This window comes from Passer montanus, unplaced genomic scaffold (assembly GCF_014805655.1).
Source record: "Passer montanus isolate IOZ18808 unplaced genomic scaffold, ASM1480565v1 scaffold117, whole genome shotgun sequence".
Lineage (NCBI taxonomy): Eukaryota > Metazoa > Chordata > Aves > Passeriformes > Passeridae > Passer > Passer montanus.
In genome coordinates, this window is record NW_024358389.1 from 1,508,925 (window position 1) to 1,528,579 (window position 19,655).

Here is a 19,655-nt window from a genome sequence, read left to right on the forward strand (position 1 = left end):
CAGGCTTGGCAGCTGCTGCTAGCTCTGAATTTTCAGTTCTTTTTAAGGCCTGCTTTTACAGCTTTCTGGAAATCTTCTTACCTTCAATATTTCCCACAACTTTTGCCCGTCTGTTTTCATAAATTTCCTTAATTCCATAGAATTTCAGTCTGGTTTGGCTTGGACCTTAAATGCCACCCAGTGCCACCCCTGCCATGGCAGGGACAGCTCCCACTGTGCCAGGCTGCTCCAAGCCCATCCAGCCTGGCCTTGGACATTTCCAGGGATCCAGGGGCAGCCCCAGCTGCTCTGGGAATTCCATCCCAGCCCCTCCCCACCCTCACAGGGAGGAATTCCTTCCAAAATCCCATGTGGCTTCACACAGCAGCACAGTTGCTCCTTGGTGGAGGATTCTGTGTTTTGTACAGAATTGAAAATTTCTATACAAGAAAAATGTGGTTTTTTGTGTCCTGTCCAGAATAATTTCTTCTTTTGGACAACACCTGGTAATAAAGAAGATAAAAGATGTTAGGGGAAGTGAAGTTGGGGCATTTGAAGCATTTTGAAAGGCTGGAAGTCTAGAATAGCCACTGACATTTTTTCAGAGCTTTATTTTTGTATGGACTTGCCAGAAGGTCCCCATGCCCGTGGTATATTTAGCTGTACGTGCTGCCATGACTTAGCAAAATCCCAATTCCAGCCTGTTTTCACCCAGCCTCTGCCATCTGAGCCTCAGCTTTGAAGGAAGGCTGGAGAAAACAGGTCTGGAGATGCATCCTGGCTCTTGCCAGCCTTCCAGGGACAGGGAATTCCAGAGCTGAGGTTCTCCCTGGAGCCCATCTCGCCTGGGCCCTGGCAGGGTTTAAGTCCAAGGACTATTTTTAGTGAGACAAAAAGCAAACATTCCTTTAGATTAGTGCTGGTCAAAGGGAAACTCCTGCAGAAAGCAGCCTGGGGATGGGATTTGTGCTGGGGCTGAGGTGAGGTTTTCCTCTGAGGGCTTTGGTGGGCACAGTTCTCTGTGATCAGGCCCAGGAGGCTCCTGGCTGCTCCTGGAGTCTCTGATTTAACCCTTCCTGCCCTTGTTCTGCTCTGGTTCCTTTTTGGAAGTCTGTTCCTGCTCTCTGATTGCTCTTTTAATTTCTCTGATCTTTTTTTTTTGGGAGGAGAGTCCTGATTCAAGGTCTGGACTGTGGTGGGAAAGGGTTTGGGTCTGTAACTGGGGGAAAAGGGATCACATCTCTTTTCCCCTTTAATAATTCTTCTGCATTTCTCCTCCATTAGAACTCCCTCCATGATTTCCTCCATCTCCTAACCAATCAACTCATCAATTTAATTAGCTCCTGTCCCAGATGTGCAGGTGCTGCTCTCCCAGCCTTGGGAATGTCTGTGCCCACCCCCTGTGGCTCCAGAGTCACCTGGAGATGGGAGGGAAGAGCCCTGGGAGCTGTGTGAGCTGGGAATGGCAAAAGCTCGTTTTAATTAGCAGCAAATTGGGCTGAGAGCTGCCAGTCTGGTTTCTGCTCAGGACTTGTGATGTTCCTGGTGGGAAGTGATAAAAGGGTCTGTGGGGGGAGCAACACTTCTGCTGGCTGGCATTTTGGGATGGAGGTTTGAGAGTTCCCACTTGAGCAGCGTGCTCTGGCATCTTGGGATAATTCAGATGAAACTGAGATTTGGGAGCACGGCCTTGGCTCTGAAATCCTGGGGTTTGCTGTTCTCTGGGGGTGAAGTGTTCCTCAATTCCCAGTTTTCCATCACCAAATGGAGCGTTTAAAGGGTCATTCAGTGGCAGCACTTTGGATTTTTACACTGGATTTCATGTTAAATTGTGGTGGGATTGGATCCCTGCTCAGGGACAGGATATTTGGGGTGTGATGGGATTGGATCCCTGCTCAGGGTCAGGATATTTGGGGTGTGATGGGATTGGATCCAGGATCAGGTTCAGGATATTTGGGGTGTGATGGGATTGGATCCAGGCTCAGGGTCAGGATATTTGGGGTGTGATGGGATTGGATCCATGCTCAGGGACAGGATATTTGGGGTGTGATGGATTTTCCTCATGGCAAGACAATACTAAATCTTACAACTGATTTTATTTAGGTTCTTGTCATGGGGCTTTGCTCTCTGTTTTCCTTGGGACTCCTTGAAAAAGAGATGTTTCTCTTAGAGTGTCTGAGATGCTTTTACCTGGTCCCAAAGTCCATTCCAGGTGCATCAGGTGTTGTCCCTGGATTTGGAGGGATCCAAGAACCAGCTCAGGCCTCAGTGCCTTGGCAGAGCACTGAGCTTTCCCAGCATTATCCCTCCTCCTGGTGCAGCACCAAAGATCTCAACTCCCTTTAAACCATTCTTGGTGGATTAAAATTCAGTGCTCTTTGTCCCAGAGCTCCTGAGGGCTGCGAGAACATTCTGGGGCACCTTTTCCCTCACAGAAACCAACCCTGCTGCAGCTGCACCTTCCACCTCTGTTTTATGGATATTTGGGCTGCTGGATCCTTCTTCCTCTCCCCTCCAGCCCCTTGGCCAGATGTTTGGTCTGCAAAATCTCCCAGTTTTGTTGTGTGTACCCCACAAAGTGCTGAGGGAGCCTCTCCAGTCAGTGCCAGCTCACAACCACATCCTAATTATCATTTACTTCACTGAACAGCTGCAAATCTCAGTTTATATTTCCTTTCCCAATCCTTGCACCATGTTCTAAAATATTTTGATATAATGCTCCATCCAGCTGTGGTCCAGAAACTGGAAAGCTGCAGCACAAAGTTTATCTGTTAGGAATTTCCTGGCCTCGTTAACCAACCACTGAGGTAAATCAGGGTTTGTTCTCTTGTTCTAAATTGTGCCATTTTTTGTGTTTGCAGATGTTCTCAAACAACGATGAAGCTGCAATCAACAAAAAACTGCCCAAAGAGCTGCTGCTTCGGTGAGTCCTCCCTGGACACCGGTGGGTTGTTGTTTGCATCCAGCATTTTGCTGCTGTGCTCCCAAAATCATGAGCTTGGATCAGGTCACTCATAAAGGCAGACCCAAAGAGAGGCAGGTCAAAGGTCTGTGTCAGCAGTTTGTGCTAAATGGGGTTCACTTTGGGGCTTTTAATGCTTTAATTGAAGTTTAAATGCTGGGGTGGTTTGCTGGTTGTCTGTTTGGTGAAAGGAGGAGTGAGGATCCTCTCCTTGATGCTCCTGGTGAGGATGGGCTGATGTGGAGAACAGGATTCTGCTTCTCTGAGGAGTTCAGTTGAAAGCAGAAGCGAATCCCTCTGCTCCAGTTAACTCCAGTGGACTTTGTCCTGTCCCTTGTCAGTAGGAGCCAGATGTTAGCTCTTGGCAGGATGGTCCTGTTGGCAAACACCAAACAGATCAGACTTGGTGGATTTTTAGGGTTTGAAAGTCCTTTAAGGTCTCTGTGGATAATTCTGCCCTGTGGGAAGCAGGAGGGCAGTGTGGGGGTGATTGTCCCTCATTTTGGGCTCTGGAAGTGGAGCTGAGTTTCAGTGCTAAGAGCTCAGGTGTTGGACTGGAAATTGGGAAAGCAGAGACAGGGGGAAGCTTGAATTATTAACAGCAACAACGTTCTGACACTGCAAAAAACTGGTTCTGTCAACACCCAGTGACAGTGAGGGCTGGGGAGGGGAGTGGGACCCAGGGAAGTGCTGCTGGAATGAAAGGAGCAGGGAAAAGGGGTGACTGTGTTTAATTTTCAGTTCATTTCCTCCCTGGAAAGGTGTTTCCCACCTGATTCAGTTGCTGTTTCCCACCTGATCCCATTTCTTTTATTCCAGTGTTCCTCACCCCAGAGCACAGTGTGTGGCTGCCAGGGTGGGTATTTGGGATTGGGGCCTGGGAAATGATTGTCCATGGGTGTGGAGATCCCTGGAGAACCAGAACCTGGGAATGAGGGGCACCTGAGGGAGGAGCAGGACGGAGTCCCAGCCTCCACAGGAGGACTTTGCACAGGGATTTGCTGCTGTGCTTGTCCTGAACCATGGCTGGGATGTGGAGCAACAAAAGAGTGGCAAAAAATTGTCTTTCTGAATTTTCTGAGATGATTTTCTGATGGGAGTAGATAAAACAAACCTGGGTTTTCTCCCTGTGCTGAGGTGACAAGACTGGGGTAGGTTGGGGACAGGTTGTGAAGAGCCCTGATGGGTGAGGCAGGGAGTCTGTGTGACACTGGGAGTGTGGGGAATAGGGAAGGGAGATGGAATGCAAATGGGATTTTGCATGGATTTCAGGGGAAGGAGAAGTGTGAGGGCATGGGGCTCCCAGGAGCAGAACCCTGCTTGGAGCTGGCTGAGGTTTCTGACAGATGGAAGTGGAATGATCCTGAGTGGAGCCAGCACTCCAATTCCCTGACTCCATGAACACTGCTGCACAGTTGGAGAGGGATTTGTGGTAGGAAGGAGGGAAAGTCCTGCATGGAGCAGGGAATTGCATCAGGACGAGCCCCAGTGTGGCTGTTCCCACACTCCTTCCCTCTGGAAATGTCTGTGCCTGTTGTGTCCTGCTGTCCCTGCTCATCCCAACCTGCTGCAGAGCAGGGAATTGTTCAGGATCTGGTGGAACCGAGGGGAAATCAGGAGTTGATAAATGTTTAAAGCTCATAAGTAATGGTTTGGAGAGCTGGAATTCACTGTTAGCATACTGTGAAAATTAATTACTGTGCATTGACAGTGCAGCCTTTGAAAGAGAGGCTTGGATGGGTTTTCTGCAGGGATCTCCTGTAAATGGGTGTCACTGTGTGCAGGACAAAGGCTGGTGTGTTTGGGCACTGCTCTGTGAAGTCCTGTCCCTGCTCTGGCCACTCTCAGACAGCCTCGGGGTCCCCTGTGTGTGCAGGGAAAGCTGCACTTGGGCAAAATAAAGAGGAGGAGGAGGATGTGAAAGGGGAGAACAGCAGCCTTTGTTATCCCTAAGGATACAGGGATGGAGCAGGAGGGCTGAGGACATGGCCCTGTCCCCTGTCTGGGCAGCAGGGACATCCTGTCCTGCCCCACCTGCAGTGGGGACATTGTCCTGGGTGTCCAGAGGGTGGGGAGGTCACAGAATCCCGGGATGGTTTGGCTTGGAAGGGACTTTGGGGATTGTCTGGTTCCACCTGCCATGGCAGGGACACCTCCCACTGTGCCAGGCTGCTCCCAGCCCTGCCCAGCCTGGCCTTGGGCACTGCCAGGGATCCAGGGGCAGCCCCAGCAGGTGGTGACCAGTCCATGTCCTGGCACTGCTGCACCTGCTCAGCTCTGTCCCCTGCCAGCTGAGGGGACACCTCTGGAGGTGGCTGGACCTTCACACAGCCAGCAATGAGGCAGAGCAGCAAAAAGCAGAATTCCCTGCCCTGCTCCCTCCTTCCCTGGCTGCCCCAGCTCCTCGCTGGGCAGTGCCTGCCTCGGTGACTCCCAGAGGTCCCTGTTGGCTCCAGCTGTGGTTGTGTCCCCACAGGGACATCCTGTCCCCTTTTCCCTGCATTCCCACTGCTGTTGGAGAGCTGCTTTCCTTCCCTGAGCCTGGATTTGCTGGCAGAGGTGCTCCCTGGTGCCCTCCTGAAGGAGCTGGCACTCCCAGTGCTGCGATGGAGCCATGATATCTTATAAAAAATCCTCTGCTAGGATTTTTCCTGTCCAGAGGAGCTGAGAGCCTCAGGAAAGAAATGTCAACAATAACTGTGTGCTGCTGTGGAATGCAACAGGTTCACCTTCCATTAGTCCATGTGGATTATTTTCAATTAGTGACCAATCACAGCCCCCTGTGCCGAGGCTGTGAGCAGTCACAGGATTTTGTTATTGATTCCTATTCTATTCTTGTCTTGGTAGCCTTCTGATCTTCTTCTCTCTGTTCTTTTAGTATAGTTTTAATGTAGTATTTCAATATAATATATAACATAATAAATTAGCCTTTTGATAAAAACAGAGTCAAGCCTCATGTCCTCACACAAGCTTAAACAAGACTGCCCAGCTCCTGCGTGGCCCCAGCAGGATCCACTGCAGGAATTCAGGAATTCTGCTGGGTCACAGGCAGGTCAGGCACTCTGCAGCTCTCCCCTGGCCCAAGCAGCTTTGACTCCTTGCTGTGCCCGCCCAGCCCATGCCCAGGCCTGGCACTGCCGTGCCCGCTGCTGATTTATCCCTGGCGAGCTGCACTTGTGCCCGTGGGCAGCGCTGAGCTGGCAGCAGAGCTGGCATGTCTGTCCCCCAGCCCATGGCAGCAGGGCTGCACTGGGATTGAACTGGGCTTGAACTGGGATGGTGGGGCACAAATTGGTGTGGATAATTTTAGAAGGCTGAAGGTCTAAGCTGGCTCACCTCGGAGCCTGCAGCAGGCAGGGATTTCATGGCAGTCTTGACCCTAATCTAATTAGAGCAGCAGGGGGAAAGTGAGGAGTCCTAGAAACCCCTGAGTGGATTAAGAGGTTGAAACCTGAAAATTGCTCCAAGTGAGTGTGTTTTACCCAAATTGTGCAGAGCTGAGCTGTTCAGACAAAATCAAACACGTAGGGAGTCCCTTTGCAGTGAGACAATTTAATCTGCTGCAATTCCAGATTTAATTCCTGTTTGGGAAGCTCAGTCTGCCTTCGTCTGTGAGCAGTGTTTGATGATAAAGTTAATTTTGTGGATTATTTTCTCCACTGTGGACTCTGAAGAATAAAAAGACCAATGTAAAAGGGCTCACCAGGACAGGAATCCTGTTTGGGTGGAAAAATAAATGTTCCAGCACGGTGCCTTTGGGCCTGTTAATGCAGAATTGGAAAAAAATAATTCAAGTAGGGCTGATCAACCTTCTGCTGCAGCTCAGTCGCTGCTTATCTGTGGGGTTTGGGGTATTTTAGTGTTGTCCAGGAGTTCCTTGGAGAGGGAAAATCCCATCCTCAGGGCTGCAGGGGAATTCTCAGCTGGGGTCGTGGTGCCTGTTGCTCTTCCTGGTCCGTGGGAAGCACCTGGATCCAGCTCTGAAATTATGAAAATCCACAACCAAGGAGTGCCTGCTGTGAAAAACAAATCCTTTTTGCAGCCTGATTTTGCTGAATCACTGACTCAGGGTCTTGGACACGTGCAGGAGGAGCTGAGGGAGCACTGGGAAAGTCCCTGGAGCTCCTCAGAGCTGGGGAAGGCAGAGGGTGAGGGTTTGGCCAGGGGGAATCCCTGTTCATGTGTGGGGAGGAGAATTTATCCCAAATCTCCCAGCCCTGAGAGAGGGATGAGGTGATCATTAACAGTCTGGGATTCCCATGGAGTAGGGAATTTTAATGAAAATAGAGACAACTTCCATAGTGAGTGACCCACAGAGTTTGCAGTTTTATTTTCTCCTATGACAGGAATTTGAAAATAAGAATTTTCCCCAACTTCTCTCATTCCCCTGCCTTTCCTGGTGTTGTAGTGCATGGACATGGTGCTGAATAAACCCTATAAATGACACCAATAAATGACTTTGGGCTCAGGGGGAGCCTTGTCTGTAGGCAGGGAGGATGGAACTGCTCTGAAATGCAGAATTTGGGATTTCTGACAGCGTTAAAGTGCTCTGGGCTCTTCTGCAGAGCTTTTCCCCGGCACATCACTGTCAGATTTGTCTCTTGGGAAGATCAGAAGTGCCTTGAACCCCTTGGATCTTAACCCCTTAACTCCTTGGATCCATGGGAAGTGCATGAGCACAGGAGGGAGTGCTCATCCTGATTTAGCTGGGTGCTGCTGTGATACCTTTAGCATCAGTGTTCTGATGAATAATCTGCATTTACCCTCCATCAGGAACACCTTTCCCCCCAGTATTGGTGTTTCTGAAGGGCTTTTTCCATCCCTGCTTCTCAGGATGCTTGTGGCTGACATTTGCCTTCTCTTTCGGGTGGCCTTCAAGTTAAAAATATTAAATTAAAATATGAAAGCACATTGTGGTTGAACTCTTGTATTATCTTTGCAAAAACTCCAGTTTTAGAATTGTTCCCAAAGGGAGCAAGACCTTGATGTCCTCCTGCCCTCCACTTGACCTCATCTGTTTTGGGACACAATTGTTTGAAGAACCATAAAGCACCAAATGACCCTGAAATCCCATTGAATTGGAGATATTATTGGTGATATTATTGATGATATTATTGATGATATTATTGATGGCCTGGTGCAGACTGGGAGCTTCCCTGGGCTGGGTGCTTCCTGCACCCACAGCTGGGGGGTGGTGTGATCCCAGGGCAGTCCTGGCAGTGCCAGCTGTGCCATTCCTTTATCCCAACAACAGCCAGCAGTCCTGGGGTGTGCCCTGGGGTGTGCCCTGGCCCTGGGTGCCACCCAGGAGTGACCACAGTGCCACTGTCCCTCCTGGCCGAGCACATCTGCCTCTGCCAGTCGTGGGAGTGCAGAATCCTGGGCTGGTTTGGGCTGGAAGGGACCTTGAAGCCCATCCACTGCCAGCCCTGCCACTGCCCCGGGTGGCTCCGAGCCCTGGGACACTTCAGGGATCATGGGGCAGTGATGGGGGCTGGCACTGCCCACAGTGAGGGATGGCACTGCCCTGATCCTGGAGCGGTAATGAGGGATGGCACTGCCCACACTGAGGGATGGCACTGCCCTGACCCTGGAGCTGGTAATGAGGGATGGCACTGCCCTTTTCCTGGAGCTGGTGATGAGGAATGGCACTGCCCACACTGAGGGATGGCACTGCGCACTTTTGGGAGCTGGTAATGAGGGATGGCACTGCCCTTTTCCTGGAGCTGGTGATGAGGAATGGCACTGCCCACACTGAGGGATGGCACTGCGCACTTTTGGGAGCTGGTAATGAGGGATGGCACTGCCCTTTTCCTGGAGCTGGTGATGAGGAATGGCACTGCCCACACTGAGGGATGGCACTGCGCACTTTTGGGAGCTGGTAATGAGGGATGGCACTGCCCACACTGAGGGATGGCACTGCGCACTTTTGGGAGCTGGTAATGAGGGATGGCACTGCCCACAGTGAGGGATGGCACTGCCCTGACCCTGGAGCTGGTAATGGGGGATGGCACTGCCCACTTTCGGGAGCTGGTGATGGGGGCTGGCACTGCCCACAGTGAGGAATGGCACTGCCCTGATGCTGGAGCTGGAAATGAGGGATGGCACTGCCCTTTTCCTGGAGCTGGTGATGAGGAATGGCACTGCCCACACTGAGGGATGGCACTGCCCATTTCTGGGAGCTGATAATGAGGATTGCATTGCCCATTCCTTGGAGCTGGTAATGAGGGATGGGACTGCCCATTTCTGGGAGGTTGTAGTGAGAGATGACTGAGGGATGGCACTGCCCACTTCTGGGAGCTGGTAATGAGGGTTGGCACTGCCCTGATTCTGGAGCTGTTAATGAGGGATGGCGCTGCCCTGTTCCTGGATTTGGTAGTGAGGAGTGGCACTGCCCACAATGAGAGATGGCAGTGCCCTTTTCCTGGAGTTGGTAACGAGGAATGGCACTGCCCACTCTTAGGAGTTGGTAATGAGGGATGGCACTGCCCATTTCTGGGAGCTGGTGATGGGGGCTGGCACTGCCCACAGTGAGGAATTGCACTGCCCTGATCCTGGAGCTGGAAATGAGGGATGGCACTGCCCACTTCTGGGAGCTAGTGATGGGGGATGGCACTGCCCACAGTGAGGAATGGCACTGCCCACTTCTGGGAGCTGTTGCCGAAGGTGTGGAGTGTTAATTCACTCGTGTGCAGAGCCAGCCCAGCTCCCTGCTGGTCCTGGCTCACTGTGGGGCCATGTAGGGTGAGCAGTCACTGATTGGGGTCAGGACCCCTCCAAGGTGTGAGCTTGCTGTTCCCAGTGGCTCCATGGCCGTGTTTTGTTTCCATTTGGGAACTGCTGCCTCTGCACTTCCTTTCACAGCTCAGCTTTCAGCCAAAGCACAAAGAAGTTTTGCTGTCCCAGTCCTTTTTTTTTTCCCCTCCCCCCTTATTTTCCCTGTCCCCTTTTGTTTTAAATGTCAATAACCTATAAGGTATCTCTTATTTCTGTTCCAGAATTTTCTCTTTCCTGGATGTGGTCACTCTGTGTCGTTGTGCTCAAGTTTCCAGGGTAAGAACCTTCCTCCTTCCTGGTGGATTTTGGCAGGGGATTGAATTTGGGTGACAATCCTCCCTCCCCAGGGAGCTTTGTGCCACTCAGCTGGGGTTATTTGGTGTCCCCTGGAAGTCCTGGAAAATTCCCATAGGCAGAGAAGGGGAATTCTGAGCTGGAGTAGCATTTTCCAGTGTCCCAGGTACAAAGGGGACAGGGCTGATGTTTTGCCCAGAACTCTCCCCTCATTCTGGGTTTTACATTCTGCTGAAATCCCCAACATGGGATGAGCCCAGAATGGCATCCTGTGGGTTTTGGTGGAAATCATCATTCCCAGAGATGCTGCACACTCAATGAAAGTTCATTTTCTCCTTGGATGTAGTTGGAATAAGCACGGAAACAAAGTGAGGGGTTGTTCTTATCCTTCATGGGCTTCAGTTAATGAAACCCAACTTGGATTATTTGCTTGGGTGAATTCCTGCAGCTGGACTGGAAAGTTCTGGAGCTGCCAGATTTATTCAGGTGCTTTTTGCTGCCAGTGTCTGGTAACTCCCAGGGGAAGCAGCACAGCCAGGGCAGGGTGGTGACCCAGGGAAGGGGTTGGAGTGATGTGTTCACCATCCTGGCTGGGTGACAAACCCATCAGTCAACCTCACAAACCTCAACCACGACTGATTTCATTACTCTGAGCACATTGGAATTAAAAAAAAAAACTGATTAAACATTATTAATTGCATTAAAAATGACCCTGTGTGGTGTCTGGGCATCACAGTTGTCACCTGAACAACGCAGGTTGTGCAGGGAAAGGCTCCCAGCTGAAATCCAGCAGGGCAGTGCTGGCCAGAATGGGCTCTCAGGGATTCTTTGCCAATGTCAGGGTGTTCTCCTGGCCTGTCCCAGCTCCTGTTCCGTGGCACAGCACGGGCAGTTCCTGCAGGGATGTGCAGGAAGGTTCTGGAACGTTCCCTGCACTGCCCATGGAATTATGCAGCCACTGGGGCGTTTCCCACTGCTTTTCTCCAGACCTTAAAACAAAACCAGCAGTGAGGTTTAAACCCCAAAAACTCAATGAATGCTCAGTTCATTAATCTGTTGTAACTCTGCACTGACTCCTGCCCAAGAGCTGCTGCTGGTGCTGGGGAGGAGCTCGGTGCAGGTGGGATTTGGGATGGAAAATCCCCCTGTGTTCACCCCTGGCTCCTGCACTGTGCTGCCTCCTTATTACAAGATCCCCTTGTTCACCCTGATGATGAAACTGCAACTTTAAATTCAGCTCTGTGCTCCCCACCTGGCTGAGCCAGCTCTGAGTTCCTGCCCCTCCTTTGGAGCAGGAACCACAGGGATTTTGGTGATTAAACAAAACCCAAACCCTTTGGCACTGCAGCTCTGGGGTCCCCTGGGGGACTCACTGTGCCCAGGTGTCCTCTGAGGTGCTGGGGAGGGAATTCCAGCCAGGAATGTGAAAATGCCAGAGCTGCTGGCTCCCACCTGCACCTCCCAAGGGGGTGGAAGCAGCCAGGGCACCTCTTCCCTGGCTGAGGACTCAGAATTCTGAGTTTTGAGGGCACCAAGCTCCCTGCCAGTGCTGCTGGTGCCTGCTCTGTTCTCCCTGCTGGCTGCAATTTCCTCTTGCTTCCTCACCTGGGACAAAATGTTGTTTCTCAAAGGAACAAACTGTGATCCCCACTGACCTTTTATTTATTTTTTTTTTATATTAACCACACATTTCCATTTTTTCCCCTGATAAAGGCATGGAATGTTCTGGCCCTGGATGGCAGTAACTGGCAGCGAATTGACCTGTTTGATTTCCAGAGGGATATTGAGGTATAATTAAGTGACATACAAACCTATTTTTTCTTGTTCAAATGTAATTACAGCCTAGAATGGATTAATACTCCCAGTGTAACCCTTTCTGCCTTCCCTGGAGATAGAAATCATTAATTTCAGTTCTTCAGCTTCAGGGAGTCTTTTAAAGTCCTGGCAATCCATTCAGCTTTTGAAAATGGACAGAATTCTGTATCCCTAGCAAGACTTAAAGGGTGTAATGGAAGGAAAGTCGTTTTTGTCTGTTCTGAAAAAAGAAATTAGTAGAAAATGTAATTTTTTGGGGGAAAACTCCTGCTTGTATGGAAGAGAATTTAAGCTACTGCTCCTTGCACTCAGATCAGACCATGAGGGCTGAATATTGAGTCATGGCCTGAAATATTTGTATCTTTAATATCAAAAATCGAAATTGATGATTTGGGAAGGACAAGGTCCAAATTGTCCCTAAAAGCTGCAGCTTTTATTGTAGCTTAACCTGTGGGATGTGGATTCTGCAGCAGCAGTGGGGATGGAGGCTGAAAATTCAAATTGCCTTAAGCAGGAAAATGGGTGAGAAAACCCCCAATCCTTAAATCTCTTCTCAGGATTTTTAATCCTGTTTAAAACAGGAGGAGGGAGATTGAAAACTGGAGGGAAATGGGGAATGTCTGGCTTTAACTTGTGGTAGACAGAGGCATCAAGGAGCTGCTGAGTAAAGGTTCTGACCTTGTGGGAAATCCACCCCTGATTTTGCAGGGAAGTGTTAAAATATCAGGGATGAGGAGCAGGAGGTGCCACTGTCACCTCAGCAGGGGCTGAGCGGCCTGGGGGAAGGAAATGGGGGATTTGGGGTCTTCATCATGAATCCTTCCCCTCCTAACGTGCCCTAAAAATCCCAGAGCCACGGAATTGTTTATTCCAAGCGGAGTTCTCAGGGTTGCTGCTGTGTGGAGTGGCAGGAGGTGGGGCTGAGCAGCTCAGGCTGGGGGACAAACCAGGCTTTTCCCATTCCTCGGTGCTTTTGGGGTGGTTTTCATGTCCCTGCACATCAGACCTGTGCTCCTGCCCGAGCCCAGGCTTCCCCTCTGAAAACAGAATTTGTTGTAGCTCACCTCAGAGCTCCTGCTGGTGATGGGGATTGGAAAGTCATTGTCAATAAAGTACAGGTAGCTGTTAGTATAAAATGTTAACAGCATCCCAGGGCAGTCAGTGTGCCATGAACTGACCTGCTGGACAGGGAAAAAATGTAATAGATAAGAGAAAATAAACAATCTTGAAAAGCAGAGCTGAGGAATCAATCTTTGGAAAAGAAGAGACTTTCTGCTGCACTGGGGTGATCCCAACCTCAGAACCCATCGCTGATTTCCTTGAGGTGATGGCTCCTGGTCTCTCCATCTTCAGAAGCTGAACAATTCTCCCTCCCCTCCCATTTTCATCCCCTTAGCCCGTTTTCCCTTGAACAACAAATGGTTGTGAGTGTGCAGAACGCTCACGTGAGCTTCCTGCAGCTCTGGGGGTCCTGACGTGGCTGCTCTGTCCCCCAGGGCCGCGTGGTGGAGAACATCTCCAAGAGGTGTGGGGGATTCCTGCGCAAGCTGAGCCTGCGGGGCTGCCTGGGAGTGGGGGACAACGCCTTAAGGTACCTGAGCCAGGGCTGCCAAACCAGAGGTCTGGGCTCGTCGGGGTCACTCTGTCTGGGGGAAGTCTGGGTTTCCACATGGCTGTGGGGGAAAAACGGGGAGAATTTATCCCCACTTCGGATCCGAGGCACTCAGGATGTCAAAACCTGGAGAGCAGTGGCGGAGATTGTTCATTTTATAGTGAATATAAATATATATAAATAAATAAATAAATAATTGTTCATTTTATAGTGAATATAAATATATATAAATAAATAAATAAATAATTGTTCATTTTATAACGAATATAAATATAAATAAATAAATAAATAAATAATTGTTCATTTTATAACGAATATAAATATAAATAAATAAATAACTAAATAATTGTTCATTTTATAATGAATATAAATATATATAAATATATATATATAATTTTATAATTTAATAACTTTTTATTATTTTGTTAATAATTTTTCTCATTTAATTTGTAATTTTGCATAATTTAATATATTGGGGTTTTGTATAAAAGTTAAATTGTAAATATATAAAAATTAAACAAAAAATTTAATTTATAAATATATAGCTACATTTTTTAATATAAAAAATATATATAAAAATATAAATATATCTAAACATTAATATAATAGAAATAAATAAAACTAGAATAAAATAATATATTCAATAATAAATATAATGAATTAATTACTATAAATATTATATATGTATACATATATTAATTACTATAAGTAAATTAAAATATACTACATTAATAAACTAAATAATAAATGTAATTAATAGAAATGTTATAAATATATCACTAAATTGAAATATGTGTAAGTATATCAATATAAATATATAAATATTCATTAATATAAATTAATATTATTAGAATAAATTAATAAATTAAATAATAGATACAAATAATTAATAGACATCTTTAAATCTATCACTCAATTAATTTTTGACCTCAGCCAGCAGCCACTTCTCTCAGTTCTCATTAAAATAAAACCAGGTGCTGGTGTTGATGGGCACTGGGTGATCCTGGTGCCTCCAGGCTGGGACATCCAGGGCAAGAGGTGGGGCAGCAGAAATCAGGGATTGTCTTGGGTTTGTTCCTGATTCTGTTGAGCGTTTTCTTCTTTAGAGATTCTTTCCTTGATTCTTTTATTCCTCCTTGCTTCTTCTTTCTTGATTCCTTTTTACTTTCTTGATTTCCATCTTGGTTTTCTTGCTTTTTTTCCTGTTTTCTTGATTCTTTTATTCTTGGTTATTTCTTTCTTGACCTTCTGCATTTTCTTCTGGATTTTCTTCTTTCTTAATTCTTTTCTTGGTCTTAATCCTGATTGTCATCCAGATTTTCTTCTTGGTTTTCTTGATTTCTTTCTTGATTCTTTTGATTTTCATGGTTTTCTTCTTGATTTCTTTCTTGATTTTCTGTGTTTTCTTCTTTAATCAGGTTTGTAAAACTTTTTTCACTTGCCATTCCTGTGCCTGACAAATCCAATGTTTTCCCTTTCCTTCACCCCAGGACCTTTGCCCAGAACTGCAGGAACATCGAAGTCTTGAACCTCAATGGTTGTACCAAGATCACGGACGCGTGAGTAAAACTCTTCTTTTGGGTGCCAAAACCTCTTCTTTTGGGTGCCAAAACCTCTTCTTTTGGGTGCCAAAAACTCTTCTTTGGGTGCCAAAACCTCTTCTTTTGGGTGCCAAAAAAGCCAGCCTTGGGATTGTGGGAGGTTTTCCATGGAATCATGGAATGGATTGGGTTGGAAGGACCTGAAATCCCATCCATTCCCACCCTGCCATGGCAGGGACGGCTTCCACCATCCCTGGCTGCACCAAGCCCTGTCCAGCCTGGCCCTGGGCACTGCCAGGGATCCGGGGGCAGCCCCAGGAGTTGCCACCTCCATCCTCACCCCATCCTGCCCATCCCGTGGGATTTCTGCGGCCTGGCATGAATCCATTGCAGGAGTTGTCCCCGTGTGTCTCTTCCAGCACCTGCACCAGCCTCAGCAAGTTCTGCTCCAAACTCAGGCACCTGGATTTGGCTTCCTGCACCTCCATAACCAACCTGTCCCTGAAAGCACTCAGGTAGGAGCTGGCAGCAGGGATTTTCCGTGGAATTTTGGAATCATGAAGGCTGGAAAAGACCTCTGAGATCCTCCAGCCAACCCAACATTCCCTCTGGAGCGATGTCCCCTGCTGGGTGTGGGGCTGCTCTGTGGCTCCCAGAAATGGGAATAGCAGAGCTTCTGGCTTGGAGCAGGATTTCTCCTGAGGCAAATGAGCTTTCCGTGTGTGTCCCTGTGTCCCCAGCGAGGGATGCCCGCTGCTGGAACAGCTCATCATCTCCTGGTGTGACCAAGTGACCAAGGACGGGATCCAGGCGCTGGTGCGGGGCTGCGGGGGGCTCCGGGCCCTGTCCCTCAAGGGCTGCACCCAGGTACAGCTGGAAAAGTGGGAATGGGCATGGCTGGGGTGTCCTGCTGCTCCTCAGGGTGTGGGTGTGGAAATTCATGGATTTGGGTTATTCCCTTCTCCAAAATCCCACAGAGTTGGAGATCAGGTGCTGGGGTGGAAGTTCTTCAGCAGCCCCAAGGAGTGGGACAGGGAATGAATCACTTGTGGGGCTGGAGAATCCTTTTATCCCGATTTCCCTCTTCCCACTGATCCTTTGGAGGAGGTCACTGTGGTCCATGGCCGGATCTGGGCTCGGGGGGTTTCATGGCAGTCCTTTCCTCTGGCTCTGCTGCTGTTGGAGTAAAAAGCAGGAACGCCCCTGGTGCTGCTGCTCCTGTGCTGCATTTCCCTCCTCCCAGGGGAAATCCCCATTCCCTGCTGTCCCAGCTTTAATCCCAGTGCTCCCAGTTCCCATCCCTGTGCTTTCCCTTCCAGCTGGAGGACGAGGCCCTCAAGTTCATTGGTGCCCACTGTCCTGAGCTGGTGACCCTGAACCTGCAGACCTGCCTGGTGAGTGGCACTGCCCAGGTTCCCTCATGGAATGTGCTCCATCCCCCTGCCCACGGGGCACTTGTCACCAGCAGCTCCTTGGTGGCACTTCAGGGGCGCTGAGCCCCTCACCTTTGCTCTCTCAGGGCTGTTTCTCTTCCCTCTGAACTTGGCTGTGGGATGAGCTGGAAAAATCCTTCCCGTGAGGCTGGGCTGGTTCTGCCAGGCCTCTCCTCTGGTCCCCGTGCAGGACTGAGCCCACAAAGACACTTCTGCACACAAGGGCCTCAACCAGCTCTGCAGCGCCAAAAATGTCTGCTTGTGCCTAGAGTTTTTGGGCATAAACACACATTTTTGGCATGGGCTGGCTGGCTGTGCCATTACAGTCCAACACAGGAACAGGGAGGGATGGATGGATGGATGGATGGATGATGGATGGATGGAATCCATGGATGGATGGATGGATGGATGATGGATGGATGGATGGATGGAGGATGGAATGAATGTTGGATGGATGGATGGATGGATGGATGGATCTCCATAACAGTTTTGGGGTGACACGTTTCCATAACACTTTTTGAGCCAAAAAAAGCTGAAATTTGGAACTGGGAGAGACAAATCCTACCTGGATTTGAGTGGGCCGTGTTTTCCCTGGCAGCAAATCACAGACGATGGGCTCATCACCATCTGCAGGGGCTGCCACAAGCTGCAGTCCCTGTGTGCTTCTGGCTGCTCCAACATCACCGACGCCATCCTCAACGCCCTGGGACAGAACTGCCCGCGCCTGCGGTGAGTGCTGCCAGACTTCCCCCATGGGACCCCCAGCACAGCCTCCAGGTTTCGTTTCACCCCACAGCTTTTCCCTTCTCAGCTTTTTCCAGGTGTTTGGAACAGGGTGGTTGTGATTTTTGGGTTGTCCCCTGAATATTTGGGGTTTTAAAGAACTGTGGTGCCCGCAGGCTCTGTGTGTGTCCATGAGGGGAATTTGGGATTGGGTGAACCTTCCCAGAGGTGCCAGGATGTGAGGAGCAGAAACTCAACCAGGACAAATCCCACCCCAAATTCCAGCTGAGGAATGCAGGTTTTCAGTTTCCTTTTTCTCCTTCTGTCAGGGTCAGGATTGAAGGCACTTGAGATGAGGCTCACGTTTAGATTCAGGTGTTTATTATTTATTATCAGTGTTACAGGTTACAGCAGTGAGTTCTGCAGTTTTTCATTAACAAGACACAAATTATCTAACTGTCTCTTGTTACAAGGTATTTTAAGGATACACCATCCAATTAAGAAACAACACCTAAATTATTTTCCCTTTTAACCCAATAACTGATCACTCAAAGCCTTCACTGTGGACTTTTGTCCAATTACAAAATACCACCCAAACCCATGAAGAAGAAGGAAGAAAAAGGTGAAGAAGAAGGAGGAAGAAGATAGAGAAGAACAACCAGTGTCCACCCTAAAACCTCCATCTTGCTTCATATTTATCTCTACATTCTAAACCCCCAAACTCTGATTTTCCACCCTGTGATGTCACACACTCCTAACCAACTCCACACCCACAATCCCAGTGCTATCAGTCAGTTTTGGAAGCCCTCTTCATAACCTCAGGTCAGATACTCTGCAGGGAGTCAGAATCTGTCAGCACAGAAAGTTTCAAATCCTCAGCAGCCCCAACCCCAACACCAGAATTCCCTCCTGAGCGTGGCACGTCCCAGAGCAGCTCCACGAGGACGTGGGGTGGCCCTGGCTGGAGATGTCCCCTGCTGCTCTGCCTGGGCAGGGGTGGCACTGGGGGGTCCCCTGAGGTCACTCCCAGCCCTCTCCTGGGATTTGGGGGCTCCAGCACGTTTCTGTCCTTGTGTCCTGCAGAATATTGGAAGTGGCCAGGTGTTCCCAGCTGACCGACGTGGGCTTCACCACCCTGGCCAGGGTAAGAGCCCTGTTCCTCCTCCTTCCCCTCCTGCTTTTCCTTCTTTTCATACAGGAAAATACAAAAAAATACCCCAGTAGGTAACCAGGGAAACACCCCAGGGAAAACTTGGAATTTGGGTGGAAGCTTAAGGTACAAAAATTCCATTTTATGGGATCTTTGGTATCGTCCTGGGTCACACACCTGGGAGATTTGCATCCAAACCACAGGAAATAGTAAATACTTCAGTTATAAATTTTAGTGTTTTCATTTACTCTCCATGACTTAAAAAACCCTTAAATGAGTGAAATTTCCTTTATTATCCTTCAGAAACGTTGTAAGCTTTCCTTCCAGTTGTGATATTTCATGGAGAAACCCCTTAATTTTTAAAGCAAACTTTGTGGTGTTTAATTTATATTTATATTTATATTTATATTTATATTTATATTTATATTTATATAGATGTTTGTCTATTTAAATAGATATTTAAATATTTAAATTATATACTGTGTATACTATTTATCTTTATATTTGAAATATAATGTATTTATATTATTTATCTTTATTATCTTTATGTGTCTATGGTTTTATATTTATATTTTTTTATGGTTTCATATTTATATTTGCTGTCTGGACTTCACACTCACCACGGGTGTTTGGAATTCTCTTTATTCCTAGAATTGCCATGAGCTTGAAAAAATGGATCTGGAAGAGTGTGTCCAGGTAGGAAATGTTTCTATATTTAAATGTTATATACTGTATGTACTATTTAGCTTTATATTTGAAATATAATGTATTTCTATGATTTATCTTTATTATCTTTATTTTTTGTTGTTTTATATTTATATTTTTTTATGGTTTTATATTTGCTCTCTGGGCTTCACACCCACCACGGGTATTTAATTCTCTTTATTCCTAGAATTGCCATGAGCTTGAAAAAATGGATCTGGAAGAGTGTGTCCAGGTAGGAAAGGCACCTCAGGCTGTTTCTCTTGCAGCAATGGGGAAAATTGGTGGAAAATCAAGGGATTTTCTCCAAATCAGAATTTAATGTGGAATCCTGAGCGGGAAGAGTGGCTGGATTTGGAGAGGAAAATGTTGGGAATGAGGTTTTATCCATGGGAATGCTGCTGTAAATAAGAAATATTTAATAGTGAGAGATCCTGGATCAAATAATGGATTTGTGAGAGAAAATCCAGATTTTTGGGGGAAAATCCTAGAGAAAAATCTTACCTTGTTAAAAGTAATGGGAGTTCCCCCTGATTGGGAAAACCATGGGGAAAATTGTGAAACAAAAATGATTTCAGAGGATTGAAATCAAACTGGGCTGAAGCACTTCCAGGGAAAAGGGTGGAATTAACTCAAAATTCCATGAAAAAACCTCCAAGCCCGAGGG

At 48.0% G+C, this 19,655-nt stretch overlaps 1 protein-coding gene across 8 annotated transcripts in view; it reads left to right on the plus strand.

Moving 5' to 3' along the window:
- Positions 1-19,655, plus strand: part of FBXL20 (F-box and leucine rich repeat protein 20) — a 33,810-nt gene that overhangs the window by 10,106 nt on the left and 4,049 nt on the right. For 2 of the 8 annotated variants that reach the window (XM_039697168.1, XM_039697161.1), the window contains 11 exons: positions 2,841-2,902; positions 9,940-9,994; positions 11,726-11,800; positions 13,324-13,418; positions 14,930-14,998; positions 15,400-15,495; positions 15,721-15,847; positions 16,300-16,374; positions 17,012-17,142; positions 18,220-18,280; positions 18,938-18,982. In XM_039697168.1, the coding sequence (XP_039553102.1) occupies positions 2,841-2,902; positions 9,940-9,994; positions 11,726-11,800; positions 13,324-13,418; positions 14,930-14,998; positions 15,400-15,495; positions 15,721-15,847; positions 16,300-16,374; positions 17,012-17,142; positions 18,220-18,280; positions 18,938-18,982 (891 nt within the window). Of the gene's footprint in view, positions 1-2,840; positions 2,924-9,939; positions 9,995-11,725; positions 11,801-13,323; positions 13,419-14,929; positions 14,999-15,399; positions 15,496-15,720; positions 15,848-16,299; positions 16,375-17,011; positions 17,143-18,219; positions 18,281-18,937; positions 18,983-19,655 lie in introns of all 8 variants that reach the window. The other 6 variants (XM_039697165.1, XM_039697164.1, XM_039697163.1 and 3 more) reach the window with 4 other exon arrangements.